At 39.8% G+C, this 17,951-nt stretch overlaps 4 protein-coding genes across 4 annotated transcripts; 2 read left to right on the forward strand and 2 right to left on the reverse strand.

Annotated features, from left to right (window-relative positions):
- The first annotated feature begins 1,548 nt into the window (after nt 1-1,548).
- Nucleotides 1,549-3,417, forward strand: LOC115619936 (cyclic AMP-dependent transcription factor ATF-2). The gene is made up of 2 exons (XM_030512965.1): nt 1,549-2,899; nt 2,962-3,417. Exons 1-2 carry the CDS (start codon nt 1,729-1,731, stop codon nt 3,117-3,119), a joined length of 1,329 nt encoding a protein of 442 aa, XP_030368825.1. The 5' UTR covers nt 1,549-1,728; the 3' UTR covers nt 3,120-3,417.
- Nucleotides 3,317-6,604, reverse strand: LOC115634818 (TBC1 domain family member 31). Its single transcript, XM_030532740.1, has 4 exons — nt 6,273-6,604; nt 6,103-6,216; nt 3,634-6,049; nt 3,317-3,580 (listed from the first exon to the last, which is right to left on the reverse strand). Exons 1-4 carry the CDS (start codon nt 6,602-6,604, stop codon nt 3,446-3,448), a joined length of 2,997 nt encoding a protein of 998 aa, XP_030388600.1. The 3' UTR covers nt 3,317-3,445.
- Nucleotides 6,605-6,807: 203 nt separating this feature from the next.
- Nucleotides 6,808-7,714, reverse strand: LOC115619945 (leptin receptor overlapping transcript-like 1). Its single transcript, XM_030512976.1, has 3 exons — nt 7,615-7,714; nt 7,180-7,435; nt 6,808-7,107 (listed from the first exon to the last, which is right to left on the reverse strand). The coding sequence occupies exons 2-3, from the start codon at nt 7,399-7,401 to the stop codon at nt 6,991-6,993; spliced, it is 339 nt and encodes a 112-aa protein (XP_030368836.1). The 5' UTR covers nt 7,402-7,435; nt 7,615-7,714; the 3' UTR covers nt 6,808-6,990.
- A 1,239-nt stretch (nt 7,715-8,953) lies between these two features.
- Nucleotides 8,954-17,649, forward strand: LOC115634829. Its single transcript, XM_030532751.1, has 3 exons — nt 8,954-9,635; nt 12,471-13,470; nt 14,900-17,649. The coding sequence occupies exons 1-3, from the start codon at nt 9,548-9,550 to the stop codon at nt 15,360-15,362; spliced, it is 1,551 nt and encodes a 516-aa protein (XP_030388611.1). The 5' UTR covers nt 8,954-9,547; the 3' UTR covers nt 15,363-17,649.
- The last annotated feature ends 302 nt before the right edge of the window (nt 17,650-17,951 follow it).

The raw sequence follows: 17,951 nt of genomic DNA on the forward strand, positions 1-17,951 counted from the left end.
TGCGTGCATGTTTCGAAAAACAAGTTGTCTACATTTTGCGTGTTTCTTTTTGTTTCCTGCAATCTAATTTAAAAGATATTTCAAATTATGGGGTTTTCTTTATTGCCAAAAATGTTTGGGCCTTGTTTTTTTTTTTTTTGCGTGATTGCGCCTACGTGCCGTGAGAAACTCGTCCCTTGCGTTTAAGATGTCAGACGATCGATACACAGTTTATTAGAGGAAGCCCTGAATGTCAAAGTATTTCTTCTTCTTTTTGTGGTCATATCACAAAATATCTGAACAATGTGCTTTAAAGGACTTGTTTGTGGTAAACATACAATTAGAGTCATCTTTTGCTGCATGTATAATATTTATTACTATAATTAATGTCCAAAATTGTGTGTTCATATTTTTAAATTTAAAACGTATCAGTTCTTATAAGCGCTCGACAACAGGTTGGCAGTTCCATTCCCGTTGGTGCGCTGCCAACTTGAACGTCATATAGAGAGACCAGATTTCAACAATAAGGTAACACCCATAATGCAATGCTTAAATAAGCCAATAGTATACCTTTTGATTTCACAGTATGCCTAAACTGCCATGCTGTACGTAACTTATGGGAAAATTGAGAAGCACTTGTATAAGCGCGGTTTCTTAAATATGTCCATTTCATATGTATATCATATAAAAGAAGACAATAAATCTTTATACTTATAGGAAATCAAAACAACACAATGTTTGAGTTTGAGTAAAACGATTACCACTAAATGCCCGCATATATACATTTTTGAACCCATTTTAATACTCTTAATATACTTAATTTCAAAAATATTTTGAGAGAAGTCTTTTTTAGTGAAGAATGCAAATACATATTCTATTTTTGGATACGATGGCACTGTAAAAGTCTGGCGAAAGTCGAATAAACTCAGGAAAGCGAAAAAAAAAACATATTCCCACCGTTAACCATGGTAGAGATAGTGGTTGGAAGATGCACAGGGGAAGCTGGGGACGAAAAAATGGACCAACATACAATATATAAAAATATTTTGAAGGCCAATTTAGATGCAAGTCACAAAATTATTTTTTTGGCATTTTGACTTTTGTACAAAATTAACGAATGTGGATAAAGATGTTTTCCATTCCAAATATGAACTATTATGTTATTTTAAATTTTTTCAATATTATGAATTTATAAGTAAGATAAAGATATAGTAGTGTTAAGAGCACAGACAGCTTAGCCTTTTCTACTTAATTGAGCAAAATGAGACACATAAAAAGTGAAACAACAATTGAAAGTGTAAAGCGAGAAAAATTATACAAAAAAATCCCTAAATGACCTTAACCTAACTTAATACTAAACTAACTTAATACAAGTTTTTTGTTATTTATATATTATGCAAGTATGTACATCTATTATTGCATCTAATGATTCCTTCTGCAACTAATTCAACTTTTGCTATTTTTGTGTTATTGTTTTACAAATCCATATGTAATTTTGTGTTATCGAATTTTTGTTAATAATTAACACTAATTAACTATAGACCATTACAATAAAAAGTTATGGGTCTACTAATAATGGTATGCATATGCTGACAATATTGTTATAAAAAACGAGCTCTAAAGTGTATCTACTCGTCGACGTAACCAACAAAAATTGTTCTTTGTTATTGTTTTGAGAACTTGAAAGTTAAATTCGTTTCTCTCGATACTTAACCGTCTGTATATTGCGTTGACCGCCAGCGCCGTGCCATGGACACTGAGGCCCACATTTCGGACCTAACCAGCGTCTCCTTCCCGGATTTCGAGACGAAAAGCAGCCAGGAAAACAATTGCGGTTCCAAAAGCAATGAACTGGGCACATCCAGCGATGCCTGCTACTTCAGCAACTACGAAAACTATGGCCAGCCGAAACATGATCATGATATAACCCTGGACCTGTCCCTGGGCCAGAAGTCGGAGAACATTTTCGCTACGGACCAAACGCCCACGCCGACGCGCCTTATCAAAAACTGTGATGAAGTGGGCCTTTTCGAAGACCTGCGTCACGTGAATCCATTCGACATAGGCTTCCAGCGTGCTGTGGAGCAGAACGGAGCAAGCTCAGTTGCCACAGTACCAGCAACGCCCACTACCACAGATGGCGACCTGCACACGCCTCAGGTGTATCCGCTCGACAATGAGAACCAGGCGAAAACGGACGCCAATAGTCCACTCGACGTGCCCAATGTAGAGGCTCTGCTCGCCACAACGCAAGCAACAAGAACAGAGGCTGCCAGTTTGGATGCGTCCCCCCACATCACAGCAGCCGGCCAGACAATCCAGCAGGCTGCACCCTTGCAGTTGTTCCAGCCACAAATGATCACTTGGGTGCTGCCTGCACAGGCTGTGTCCGCCACCGCAGTTACTGTGGAGCCCACCCCAGCCAGAATGAACAAAACCTTGACCAGTGCCATACCAATACAAACAGTGCGTCCTTTCATATTGCCGAAGCCCAAAGGCATCACAACGCCACTGACAACTAGCGCCGCTGTGCCGACGACAGCCAGCAAACCCCTGCCAGCTATTTTCGTGCCCAGCACACCGCAGCCTCATGAGCCCAGCAGCGCCAGTCTGACGCCCACCTCACAGCTGCCCATCAAGGAGCGGCTCAAGGCAATCCTGAATAGCAACAGCAATAGGAATAGGGAGAGCACTTACGTGGCAGCCAAGACAAAGCTTCCCAAATCCAAAGGAGCCCCCACACGCACCGAGGATTGCATGGAACGGCGACGAGCGGCTGCCTCCAGGTATCGTAACAAAATGCGCAATGAACACGCCCAATTAAGAGTGGAGAACCGCAAGCTGCGGGAGCGAATTGCCGAGTTGGAACAGGCATTAAAGAATAGCATTAACAACAACAGCAACAAGTGCAATACAGGCGGTAGGTGGAAAATACGCTTCCGGTTGAGTTAAATCATTGCATTCTCTTCCTCTTTCTTGCAGTTGTGCCCCATCAGATTCAAATACCGCCGTCCAGCATTCATCTAGTAATCAATGTGCCTAAAATGGTAGTGTCTTCTAGTGTGCAGCAGCAACCGGAGACCCAGCCCCAGCAGAACCATAGATTGATAGAAAACCCTTGTGGTGCCTCCAGCTCATAGATCGATATGTGATATGTTAAATATATTTTTAAAGCCCACCCGCTTTTTAGTTTACTTAGTCATGTTACAATTTTAACAAATCTGTATTTTCATATTTCCTTTATATAAGACCTTGATATAAGATTAATCTAACATGTACAACTACAAGCCTTACGGGTTTCCCCCTCTTATCCTAGCTACAAAAAATGATAATAATATTAATGCACATTTATGTATTTATCTAAATTTATAGTTATAGTACACTAACAAAAGGTTCTCTATGACAAAAGATATTATCTAGCTTAGACTATAATTTGTACATAAGGTGCTTTTGTTTTTCTGATCAACTATTCACGCCTCTCACTGTTCAGGACCTCGCAGAACTCCCGCTGTATTTCCAAAATAGAACGCTCGATTTCCATTAGCTCCGGTGACGTTTCTGGGCATGTTCGAGAAGATCGGTCTAGCTGGTTCATGGTCATCTGTAAAAACAAGTTTTAAATGAATGTGTCATTGAAATCCTTTTCATACGCACCTCCCTTAGGTTCTTTTGCAGATGATCGCGCTCTCTGCACAGCTTTTGAATATTGTCGTAGTATTTCTGGGCTAGGGGCGCGGTCGAGGTCTGCGAGAAGTAACGCTGAGCCAGTATTTCCATTTCCTCGTTGCGTATTTCATCCTCGGCGAGAAGCATTTCCTGATTCTGACGACGTCGTTCACGCTCAATGCTGCGCATTAACGCGTCGATTTCCTTCTCCATCTCAAGGGCTTTGCGTCGCTGCTCGGATTCCTGTAACTGTGTAAGGACCTCGCTTTTGCGCTGACGCACCTCCTTCTGGTAGAGGAGCAACATTTTGCGTTGACATAGCAGACGCTCTTCCTCGCGCTGCAGCGTTTCCTCGTACAATTTCTCCATCTCCTTGATGCGGCGCGTGTGCTCCTCTTGCTGCAGACCCTTGTGAAGGCGCTCCATGACCTTAGACTCCTCCAGTTCTAGATGACGTATGCGCGCATCGATGTCCTGATGCAGCTGCGCCTGCATTACCGAGTGCTCCTCATGTTGGGTAATACACTCGCTGGGATATCTAAGAAATTTCGGATAGGCTTCCTTGGGCAATGGCGTGAGATTCTGAATGAAGCGCTTGGGATGCAGGTCTGGCTGACAGTTGTCCATTAACTTGCGCGCCTTGGCGATCAGCTTTAGCACCTCGATGGGATTCTGTTCATGGAAAAACCATTGGACGGCAGATTTGTCCGGCAGACGGAGTAGCACCTCGCGGTTAATGAGATTGTAGGCCACGGCGAGGAAGATAAGGAAATAGGGGGGCTCTGTAAAGACGTTATCCCACATAGCCAGCCACTGCTGCTCGTCCAGAACCTCGGAAAAGGCGTTCGATAGCAACGACCAAATATAGTCCTTGGGCTGCAGCTGCAGTGCCTTATAGAATTTGCAGAGCTGCTCATCCTGTCGTTGCAAAAGATTTTCGCACATGGCTAAATAATTGGCCGGTGGCATTGGATGAAACTCGAACCACAACTCGAAATGATTCAGCAGCAGCGTGACGAGCAGCTCAAAAGCCACTAGTCCATTTTTGGGCAGCTGCTTAACGAAGGGGAATATTAGATTGGGCATAAAGTCTGCATAAGCAAAGACTTTGCACCACTGTGCGAGACAAGACCAGACCTTCACGACGGCACGTTTCAAGGAATCGCTGCGTATCTTAAGATCTTGAGCCCGGTTCTTTATAATTGGTGGTACACCCAACTTGAGCAGCTGCTGGAAATCCCGTCCATTGCACGGCAACTCCAGCAACGTGGTCCAAATGAGGAAGCGATACTTTTCCGGATAGCAGCCGTACTCGTGCAAAATGGCACTCAAACGATCCCTCTTTAGGAGTTTGCGTATCTCCTGGTGCATGCACCCACTAACATTGCAAGCGGGTAGCGGTTTTTTCTGCTGAAAGGCTGAGTGCAACACCTTGAGGCAATTTGTCTGGGCATGCAACGTGTTGTAGAGGCGACAGGTCGACCAGATATTCACCTCGCCGCATCTGGAGAGCACGCTAAGAAGCTTGCCATCGCGACTGAGGCACAAGCTCTCGGCATTCTCACTCTGCACAAACAACTTGAACTCTGTATGTGCCAAATCTAACATAATTGCTTGACTGCGGGCTGTAATGCCAAACAAAATGCGTTCTTTTGGCAGCGGCAGAAAGACGAACTGTTTCAAAATGAAGTCACGCAGGCGATACAACTTATCCAGGTCGAAGGTGACGGTACTTAACACTAGCAAATAACCATCCAATGTGCTAAGCCCAAACTTATTGCCATCAGGCGTAAAGCAATAGCTCAGCAAATAGCCATCCGCATAGTCTTGATCCTGGCAGCTGAACGTTAATTCATCCTCCACATCACTGTCATTGGGGGGGCGTAAAGCAAACTCCGGTATACTCTCGCTTGTGGGCAGCAAACGCAGCTTGCGATTTCGCATCTTTATAGGGTGTGCAATTTGTAGCGTGTTGAGGGAGACCGTCGACCAAATGTGCACCGAGTCGTTGGTGAAGCACGTAAAGAATTGATCCGAATTAGGCAGATAACCGGCTAGTTTTAAGGTGTACCGCGACTGATTGAATTCTAGCTGATGAGACACATTCAACGTTTGCAGATTGAACAGCATAGCCTCGTGACCGAAACGTAGCAATGAGTTGGAAGCTTTTGAGCTCTGAATCCGTGTACCAAAGGAAAGCTCATCTATTGCGCTAGTGCCAATATTGTTTAGGTTTACTAACAGGGAACTGTTCACGTCCACGGTTAAAATTTGGCCCAGTTTATTGCCCACAATGTAATCGCTTTTATGAAGCGGCGATGGGAGCAGAAGGCATACTTTGGGAATGCGGAAATTGAGATGCCAGTAGCGTTTGCAAACGAAGTCAAATACGAATACGTTGCCCCTAAAACATGAATATATGAATATATTGGAACTTAGGCCAATTGGAGCACTCACCTCTTGTCTATCACAATGAGTTGATTGCTGAACTCATTAAAGCAGGCGGCAGCAATGCGAATGCGCTGTGTTTTTCCAGACTCCTGCACTGTATGGTGCACTGTAAGTATGTTCCTAAGACGAAAGCAAAAATAATCCAACTTCTTATGGGAATATGAAGTGCCATTTACCCGCTCTCCGTTTGCTTTAGTTTGAAAGCATACTTCTTCGGCGGCTGTCCATTTGCATCGGACGTCGTGGAGCGAACACTTAAAGGTTGCGAATGTTCAGCTTCAAGCTGACTTTCCCCAATCTTGCCCTCGTCCCTATCATCTTCGCTTTCATTCTTATCTTCAGTATCTCTCTCATCATCATCGCTTTCCTCAAATATCAAAGTGTTCTCGTCCTCTGATCCTTCGACGTTCTCATCTTCCGGCTGCTGCTCCTGGACCGATTTTCTCGGCAACTTACTTTGTGTTTCGTCTTCACTCTTATAAAAAACGTTTTTGGTAACCAAACTCATTATTAAGGCCGCGGCTGTGGAAAAATATTTAAACAAAAAACAGTGCGCATCGCGCAGAAAAAAAAAATGCAATTGACATTTTGTTATCGTAATCGAACTGGTATTGCTCGTCTCCTAGAACCAGTTCACTCGAATCTTAATCAGCTGTTATTCAGCAGAGTCGGCCTTTCTTAGTACATACATACATACTACTATTCTTGCACTTTATCTATTTTCATGGCGTATTTTTATTATTTTCCGTTGTACATATGCATATTTGTATATTTTAATGTCGAATACATGATTTGAGATTAACTGTAGCCTCGATGACGTGCAATTAAATGCACGAAGGACTACACTACTAAAATTAAAATGCCTCACTTCTGTTGGCCTTTGTCCAGTCGCACTTAAAACATGCCCCCATAAGGCGCATCGAAGCCTTCGTCTCGCATAGCATACCCGAACATTGTAGCATAGTTAATAACGTTGCCAATTAGCGTAAATGTGCAAGCCATCCAAGTAATCTACAAATAAAAAATATCAATTTGAGTTTAGTTTGAAACTATGAAACACTGCAATCCATTCCCCGCACTTACCACATTGGCGTGCGCCAATACAATAGGCAAAGCAAAGGCACTTAAAACCATGCCAGCGGTCAAAAATAAGGCGAATTCCGTTTTCGGATTTGTTTCATTACCCGGTGTGGTGCGATTCGCAATGATTACTGGTAGCACCGACAGCACGTAGAAAAGGAGTACGAAAAAAGGCCAGAACAACTTTGGTGTGGGAACTGCGCAGGCTAATATCAAAAAGGTCATTCCCAAACATGTGAGAAACGCACTAATAATAAGGCTGAAAGAAATAAAGATTGTTAAGTTGCTTCTGATGGTTGTGACTTCTACGAACTTACGCTACAGGAGCAAGCGATGGAAACAGCGACCAGGCATTTGATAAGACGATGTTTTTGTTGATCCAAACATAGGTGAGAAAATAGTTAGTATTTATTTGTATTTGCAGTAACTAAAAATTACCTTTTAATGCGGCCATTTTATTTGTTTATGATTTTTCCTTTGTTGCTTGCCAGAAATAATGACTCAGAAACAACAACGAGCTGTGGATTTGTGAACAGAACTAGTTTCCTCTGGCTCTATTAACACTGCTAATTAACAGAACATGTTATCAATATGTTGTAGGCCGACCGTTTTCCTTTAAAAGCTTAAAGAAATATTACAGTTACTTTGCGGCTTCAAAAGCGGGCTTCCTAAAGCTTAATATACTGCTTTTCACCCAGCCCCCCATAAAAAGCTTTTTGTACAAAATGAGAGTAGTGTGAGCTGGAAACAATTACATATTTTATATTTATAAATATAGTACATATAAGATTGCATAAAATTATATTATCTCTTATGTACAAAAAGTACACTGAAATATATTTTGGTTGCTAAGTAAAGCAAAACTATAAGGTGGCCAAATTATTTTCTGTATGTACATATGTAATAATATTTAATTCAGCATTTGGGTTGATTTCTTTTTTAAAAATATGGTGACTGTATTTTGGAAAAATTATTTAGTTTCCCAAATCGGTTGAAAGTATAAATCAATTGCAAGAATCCTTATACGAAAATATGAACTTAATATGTGTGTATATATTTTTAAAATGATTTTTATAAGCTATGGTTTTAATGGCAATTCCCTATGGTCGTTTCATACATACATTTGTACATAAATATAGAGTTGCCTTCTCACTCCGCCTATCAGCACACGTCGATCTGCATACCAGTAGCAATTCAAAAAGTTCAATGAAGTGCGCGCATGAGCTTTCCAGCTGAAATTTCATTGATAAAAATAAAATGTGCCCTATCCCAAAACAAAAATGGTTCACCGTGCGGTATGAACGGCGACGCGGGCTCTGCATTCGCGTTAAAATAGTACAGCAACAACAACCGACTGCCTGGAGCTGGGGTGGCGTGTACATCTACATACGTGTGTGTGTGTGTGTGTGTGTGAGTTTTTTGCTACAGCCACCTGCTAGCTGCCTAGTAGCGAAGCAAGGAGCTTCGGCTTTTTCATGAATGCACGCGTTGATTCAAAGATACTTTTAACACATACAGTTATACTTCCCACTTGGAACTAGCAAAGCTTTTCACTGCTAGGCGCATGCGTCTTGCCACATTGTTGTTGGTTTCAAGATGGATACCCAAAAGCTGTCCGCAACATTTAACAGTGCGGGGGCGGGCATAACATTTGCGTCACAGCCTGCTCTGTTGCTGCTTCTGCCGATGTCGTGGCAGCAGCACAGCAGCAGCAGCAGCAGCAACAACGCCAGGCTTCAGAGTCCACCAGTCAGTGAAACGGTATTCGTCGGCTGTAACGCAACGTATGTAACGGGAACTCGCTGCGGTCCCCTTGTAGCGAAGCGAAGCACTGAAGTTCATTTTCATATCCTGCTCTGCTGAAAGAAAATTACAACATTAGATACTCGCGATAACCGTACCATATGCAGAATTCAATAAACAAATCGATAATTGCACAAACAAGCCGTAATATTGAGTAACAGAACGGATATTGCAAAAAATATTGCACGCCCACGCAAATTTTTGCGGCAGTGCACAGAAAACGAAGACTTCGTAGCAACCACCAGCTGCCTGATTTTTGCTCGCCATTGTGTAGTTAACTGTGTGTGTGTGTGTGTGAGTGTGTGCTTATGCGCGGTGGTGTGCGTGAAAATCAATAAACTAATTCGACGTCGTCGTCGTCGTCGTCTGTTGAAAGGGCATTTGCCAGCAGCGACGTACACCGTACATTAACCGGCCATATGGCAAGTGTGTTGGTGCATTGTTAGCAAATTTCTTAGAATTAAACGGTCAAAGTGCAATCGAATTGACATTTCTCACTGGAAGATCTTTAATTAAATCTGTAACAACAACAAGGACTAGGAGGCTACAATTAAGTGAAAAGTGCAATATGGCTATGCAAAAGGAAATTTCCTGTTCGTTAATTGCAGTCGTTCTCTGCAGCATATTGGGTCATTGTGAAATGTCCGTTTACCCAGGTAGGCTAAAAATAGAACACCACTTGGCCACACACACACACACGTACATCCTTCAATATACGTGCATACACACACACACACACACACACACATACATACATACATACATAGTTTTCATTCTACGTCTTTGCATTGACCGTTTCCGTGGGAAATGATTGCGTTTATTTTTCTTGATTGCTTGCTTGTTTTTTTTTTGCGCCTTAGGCTTGAATGGCTTAACGCTTCACGAACAGCAAAACGAGCTGGCCAAGTGGCACTTCGTTTTGTGTATACCACTACCATTTACATAGTATCTATCTATCGAGTATCAAGAATTCACGAATCAAACCAAAACACCCACGCGCACTCCGACTTCGGCTGCCTCAGCCTTTATATAAACCTACACCGAAGCAAAATGCAGCGGCATACATATGTACATACTGTACATATTTATATATATATATATATATATATATATATATATATATATATATATATATATATATATATATATATATATATATATATATATAAGGCAGGTGTATTTGAGGGCGGAGGTTTGTTATATTTACGCACATACATACATACATAGTTAGTTGGTTGCCGCTTGGTGCAATTGCTAAACTTATACTAGCTAGTAGCTACCAGCAACTCGAAGTACTTTTTATAGCCTACTTTTGTGCGCACCCACTCCCACAAACACACACACACACACACACTCTCCTATATAGTACATACATACATACAAGTACACAAGCCGACGCAAATGTAATAAAGTTTTCAAAGCACGTCACAACCATGGCGCACATCGCCCCGCGAGCCACTAAAACAACAAGGAGCGCACAGTCGATTGGAATAAGCCATAATCTGAATTATTTCACTCATATTCGATGCGTGTGTTTCGAAGGACTTCCTGATTTAGTTTGGGTGCAATTTAAATATAGAGGCTTTTAATTCTGAAGTTTCCTTTTCTACATGAAAATTATAATCTAAGGAAAATATTGATATTTACACATTTTTTCTTCCGTATTATGATTGTATTAACTTTTCAAGTTCACTCTTATTCCATGCGTGTATAGCGAAATACTTCCTGGTTTACTTTGAAGACAATTTAAGTATAGAGGCATTTATTTCTGAGGACGTTAATAGTTTCCTTTTCTACATGAAAATTATAATAATATTAACTTTTCAAGTTCACTCTTATTCCATGCGTGTGTTTCGAAAGACTTCCTGATTTAGTTTGGGTGCAATTTAAATATATAGGCATTTAATTCTGAAGTTTCCTTTTCTACATGAAAATTATAATCTAAGGAAAATATTGATATTTACACATTTTTTCTGCGTATTATGACTGTATTAACTTTTCTGGTTCACTCTTATTCCATGCGTGTATAGCGAAATACTTCCTGGTTTACTTTGAAGACAATTTAAGTATAGAGGCATTTATTTCTGAGGACGTTAATAGTTTCCTTTTCTACATGAAAATTATAATAATATTAACTTTTCAAGTTCACTATTATTCCATGCGTGTGTTTCGAAAGACTTCCTGATTTAGTTTGGGTGCAATTTAAATATAGAGGCTTTTAATTCTGAAGTTTCCTTTTCTACATGAAAATTATAATCTAAGGAAAATATTGATATTTACACATTTTTTCTTCCGTATTATGATTGTATTAGCTTTTCTGGTTCACTCTTATTCCATGCGTGTATAGCGAAAGACTTCCGGAATTAGTTTGAAGACAATTTAAGTATAGAGGCATTTAATTCTGAAGTTGCCCTTCCTATATGAAAATTATAATCTTTTCAAGAATTGAAATGTATGCCTTCATTATTATCAGAATATTATTTATATAAGGAACAACAGCATTATTTTACAGATAATTCTGCATATTTTCATAATTCTGCAATATTCCAAATGTAATGGAAGGTTTCTCTTTAAATAAAAAACCTTAAGCGAAAGAAACACAGAACCGGCAAAATCGTTTAAAACATCTGCAGCCTTGACTAGAATTTTGAAATTGATTGTTTATCTAATTTTGGGCTGATTTTCAATTATGTGTTTGACTTATTGATTAAATTTAAATTTCTACCGGTTAGCTTTCCACAATTAATAGAGATATACCTACAATTTCTTTAGACTTCAGTGCAGCTAAAGTCCAGCCGAAATAAATGAGAAAATTTTGTAAAGTTTCATAATGCATGCGACAATATTTTCCAAGGAGAAAACTATTTGATTTCTTTTACAAATTGTTCTAGTTTTAAATAGTGCTGGGCCCACTGTGCGTGGGTTGCGTGATTGGTGTGGTGAGAACGTGTGCATGTGTTTGTGGCCTAATGTGCCGTCGTCATTGCGGCCACCGATTTAGGCGCGTTCGCCTTCAGGCCATAAGATATGTAATTGTTCTATTTTTAAAACTTGGCAATTAAATGGGCTTTTGTTTGTCTATTTTCGTTGCTGTTAATGTCCTGTAGCCTTTAATGTGCCACTCCGAAGGCGCACGATTTTCCAATGGCATTTCGATTCGTTCCTCAGTGGCAACGAACTGACTGACTGACTGACTGGCTGGCTGGCTCACTCAATCCTTTGCCGTTAATTAGCTTCACCTTTCGACACGAACATGGCTGCTATTTTGGTCGATGCCTATTTTTGACTGCTGACTATTGAGGACACGCACGCCAGGCGTCTTATAGGTTTGTTGCCATTAGATTGGATAGCCGTTATTAGCATAATGAGCCGCACGCACGTCCACGCCATCAGTCGAGTCCAGCCACAAAACAAAACACACAACTCCACACATTATACGAAACTATAGTTTGAGGCACTTAATCAATTACACACTATCTTTTTTATGTCAGGACTACGTCGCCGACCCACTCAGCAACAGCTTGAGCCGCAGTACGAGCTGCACTCGGACTTCTTGGCCCAGCTAATGGAGGATAATGCTCGTCGCCGGCTCAACCAGCAGTTCGGACAGCAGTTGGAACTGATCCGACTAAAGCTGCGGCGTCAGCGCCAGCTGCTGGAGCGCGAGCGATACCGCCAACGGCAACAGGAACTGCAGATGCTGGCCGAATCGGAAGATGACTATAACAATAATCTGAACAATCAGCAGTACGACCAGTATGACAATGCTGAGGCCGATGCTGCCTACGGCAGCCCGCTAGATGCAGAGTTTGACGCACATCCTTCAAGCTATAGCCCAGGATTGAGCTTCAATCGAAACAGTATTCTGCGGGAGCGCATTCCGTTCGCCGTGGGTCCCAATGATGCACGCTTCTTCGATAATGCCAGCGATCCGTCCGCCGAGCTTGATTCCCGAGCCCTCGACGACTACGAGGAGTATGCCCCGGTAGAGTCCGCTCCAGCAAGAGCAGCTATGGGAGTAGCAGCAGCGGCAGCAGCAGGAGCAGGAGGAGGAGCTGGAGGAGGCGCAGGAATAGCCAGCTCGGTGGAGCCGACGGCCAGTAGCAAACAGATTCCAAGCAAATTGATCACCCCGGTTCTGGCCCCGGCTCCCGTGGAGACCCCCAAACTACTGGACGGCACAGCCGCAAATTTTCACCGCATTAAGCCCCAAACGGCGGCGGCCGCTGCTGTCGCTGGCGTCAATCTGGCCCAGCCCAAGGATGCACAGCATGAGATTAGCGCTCTAATTGACAAGCTGCAGAAGCAAAGCAAGACACCGATATCCGCGATGAACAGCGTGAGTAGCGTGGGCCAACCGGAACCCAATGAGCAATTTGTCCTGCGTCAGCATCTCGGCATGAACAGCGAGTTTGGCGTCTATATTGTGGCGTTAATAGCGGGCGTTAGTGCGGCCGTTACTGTGGGACTCATAGCCCTAGGCGTTACCTGGTAAGTACAATTATTTCAACAATTTTCTCAGCACTTTAGATTCTGTTGCTTGCAAGCTTAAATACCTGTCATCGGTTGCTCACACTCCAAAAAGAGGATAGGAATCCGAAAAAAAATTATTTGAAGCCTTTATTTACGTTATTTGTATACATTGTACTCCAAAGGGTAAAAGCTTATCATAGTTTTGTGCGAATGTATGCAACACACAGCAGGAGGCGTGTCAAAGCATATATATTTTTGATCATCAGTTTGTCTGTCTGTATGAACGCAAGAATTTCAGAAAGTATAGGAGCTAGAATAACCAAATTTGGTATCCAGATTCTCCTAAGTGCGAGAAAGTACGAGTTTGTGTGTTTTTTTCTGATACACCCCCCACTTTCCGACTATTGATGATTATCCATAACTGCTATAATTGGAATTTTTAACTCACATGCCATATGTTTCATCATGATAGGTCAATTATGAAGAAAGTTATAGCCATAGATGTAATCATTGCACTTTCACTGATTTCTGTACTGTATACATACACGCATATAAACATGGAGAGACACGATTCTGATGGAAATGCTGTTGAAACTGTACATAAACATATGTCTCCACCTCTGTATGTATGCAGTGAACATTTTGCAGGGACTGTAATCAACATACGTGTTATTATAAAAATTATAAAATAATGTTTATTTTTTAATTTCATTCATTCCGTTACAATATACTGATTAATTGTGAGTTTTACTTTTCAACTTAACTAATAATCAATACTTTTTTATCAAAAAATAAAATTTGTTAATTAGGCATTATTCCTTAAATATTATTGATTTTTTTTAATAAGAAATAAACCTCAAATTGGTATTGTTTCTGTCTTTTCCATTGGGAATAAAAACAAAATTTATATATTTTTATACAATAAGCAAAGACAAACCCCTAAAGTACAGTTTTGAGCTAAAAAAAATTACAGCTTGAGTTTTATTTTTGATAAAAAAAAAAAAATAATAATAAATAAAACTCAAAGAATAATTATTATTTTTATTTGATCAAAAACAATGATTATTGATGAAGTTGTAAAGAAAAACTCAAAATTAATCATTAAACTTTGAAAATTGATAGATAATTCTATAAAATAAATATTGCTAGAGGTGAATAAAAAACATATTACACATTAATTGCGTTCCCTGATATTTTATATTGCATTTAATAAATTAATTTAGTTTTTTTTTTAAATACAAAATTATTTAAAATAATTGGCTTATAGTTTTTTCTTTATTTTTTTTATGGTGGGTACAGGGTATTTAAAAGTTGATCTCGCTCGACTCTAGCATTCCTTTTATGTTCCTAAAATGGCTATCAAAACTAATATAACACTATTGTAGGACAAATGATTTATTTTTCTCTCAACTAACCACCACAAAACTTGAATTTGGAATATTTGCAGGTTCCACAATCGCACCAAAGCCACCGCAGATGTGGACTATCCTGCCTACGGCATCACCGGGCCCAACAAGGACGTCTCACCCTCGGGCGATCGCAAGCTGGCCCAGAGCGCGCAGATGTACCATTACCAGCATCAGAAGCAGCAGATAATAGCCATGGAGAACTGTCAGGCCGTGGACGGCAGCTGTGGACTGTCCGATGTGGAGAGCGACGATGATAATGAGGAGGGTGACTACACGGTCTACGAATGCCCCGGGCTGGCGCCCACCGGCGAAATGGAGGTGAAGAATCCGCTCTTCCTGGACGAAACACCGGCCACGCCGGCCAACAATTTGACGGTCAGCAACAACAATATTACGCAGGCCACGCCCCAGCAGCCGGCAACGCTGAAGAAGGGCACGGTCAAGCCGAATATTAATCTGCTGGGCGATGAGAAGAATAAGCGCAAGAACACCAAGAAGTAAATGAAAGGATATGGGACTAACGGATCTATGGAATTTCGTTTCTTCGATCTTCCTCCAACACTCTCTCTCCCCTCATCGGTGTTAATCTTCTGGCATGCCATGCGCTGTGGCAATTGGTATAGTTTGACTGATCCATTGTCAGCCAACAGACACTTACACATACACAAAGACACACAGAGACACAATTACACCAAATATACTTACATATATGTATAGAATAAATCCTAAATGAAACGCCCATGGAATTTAATTCCCAGGCGCCAAGCTCTCGAGTGCAAACAAGAAACGAGTTAACTTGCTTGAGTGTGCACATCTCTTTTATCTTCCCTTAACTATAAGCAGTATCGTGCATAACACCCACTACTTACATACTACATACATACATATGTATTGTAATCGCATCGTATCGTATCGCAATGATGTAAGTCATGCTCTAATTTCAGTCCCCGAACCAAAAAAAAAAAAAAAAAAAAACACCTCTCTGAACACCCGCTGTTGCATTATTATGTACAAGTAATGTATATCTTTGTAAATCTATCCGAGCCAGGTGCGGCATGCAACTTTGTGCAATACCTACCTACAAAATGTACCATACTCCATATTCTCTATATACCATATACTTACCATATACGATATATTGCAGTCCGAGTATTGTCGAGCATTGCGCAAGCCAAGCAACTGGGTCATTGCGCAAGCACAAAGTCAAGACATTGACGCTTCAGCAGCTTCCACAACATGTCAATCAAACGCAGTGCCAGTGCCCCGAGCAGAAGCAAACAATATACATACATACATACTTACATACATACACACACTCATATACATGCTATATGCATAGAGTTATTGCGAACGACTTAGACCTGAATGGCACTTGTATAACAAAGTTCGGAATGCCTATTCTCTGACCGGGAAGCACTTGAATGTTGAATTGCTTTTGCAACATCAAAGCCCCCGATTCTATGTATATACACACATATGTATAAATGTATGTATGTATGTACTAACGACATATATTTACTTATGTATTGACTTATTGTAAATTAACCTGATATCAATTTACTTTTTGTGTCTGCAACAAGAATCAATTTATGGAAATATTTTAAAGTCTGCATATTGGCGTTAAACAAACAAAGTATATAATAGAGACATACATATTATGTATTGTATTATTATTATAATTATAAAAAAAGTATACTTATATTTGTGTAATTATTGTAACATACATACAAGTACATATATGAAAGCGAATCCAAAACTTAATTACCTACATGTGTCCTCTATTGTATTGTAATCTTCTTTTTTATTCTCTTTTATTTATTATACTACGCTTTGTGATCTTACATATATTATCTGTGTCAATTTAGAAATACAATTCTGATTAAAAAAAAAAAACAAAAAAAAAAAACCATACATATACTATATATACATACATTTACATTAGATTGGAACATAAGAAATTTGTCAAAAACAAAACAAAACAAACAAAAGAGACAAGAAGGATGTTTATTTACAAGTACGAAAACAAACGAATTAACAATAATTTCCTGCACATTCATGTAAATTAAATGAAAACGACTGATAACACACACACACACACTCACACACGTCTATTGTACAAAATGAAAGAAAAACCCGTAATTATTGATTAGTAAAATCGTAAAAATTGAGTCTAAAAGAGGAGGAAAAAAGTTCTCGTTTGCACACTCAGATCAGAACAGATCAGATCAAATCAGATCGAATGCTTCAATAGTGCTCGAATCCTTTTTCCATGGAGCGCATTCAATTCCTAAAGCTATAGCTGTAAATAAACTCGACGAAACATACGTATTATGGTACATACATACATATGTTCACACATAAATAAATGAACACAAAGAAAACATTACTGGGAGTTTAAATAAAATGAATACCGAGAGAAAACAAGAACATAAAACAATAATTATTTCTATTGATGCAGATACTGCAGAGCTAAGCGAACCACACAGAGGTATTTTTGATTTTTTCAACAAAAAATCATTAAAAATTTACTTGAAAATAATAAGCGCAAAACAAAAATATTTGTCATTTGAGCATCGAGTAAAATGTTGAGTTTAAAAATATATTTTATAGAGTTTTCGAAAATGGGACTCAGCGGAAACCAATAAAGCCCAAAAATATAAAAATTCCTACACACATATATAAAGTATATTTGTGAATAAAGAGCATAATTTAATTTATTTATGTATAATATCCATTATAACACAAATTATACAGTATACATACAAAATAAACTAACCTAAAAGCTAAACGACTACGTGTTTTTAATCGTTTTTGTTAAGGACTAAATAAAAAGTGTTTGAAGGGCCTTCAAATTGTTGAAATCTTTATAAAATTTAATTAATATCCGGTTAACAATTCACTATTAGTTGTAGTTTCTAATTAAGAAGAAATATTAATCAGAGCAAATATAGTCACAAAAAAATGGCAGATGATATTCGCTAAAGGAATAAAATCTCTACTTGAGTTTGAAATTAATTCAAATGCATCTACCGATTTACTTATATTTCAACACATCATCCAATTAAACTATTCTAGCCGATAAATATTAAA

The sequence above is a fragment of the Scaptodrosophila lebanonensis genome, unplaced genomic scaffold (assembly GCF_003285725.1).
Source record: "Scaptodrosophila lebanonensis strain 11010-0011.00,11010-0021.00 unplaced genomic scaffold, SlebRS2 tig00000001-arrow-pilon, whole genome shotgun sequence".
Lineage (NCBI taxonomy): Eukaryota > Metazoa > Arthropoda > Insecta > Diptera > Drosophilidae > Scaptodrosophila > Scaptodrosophila lebanonensis.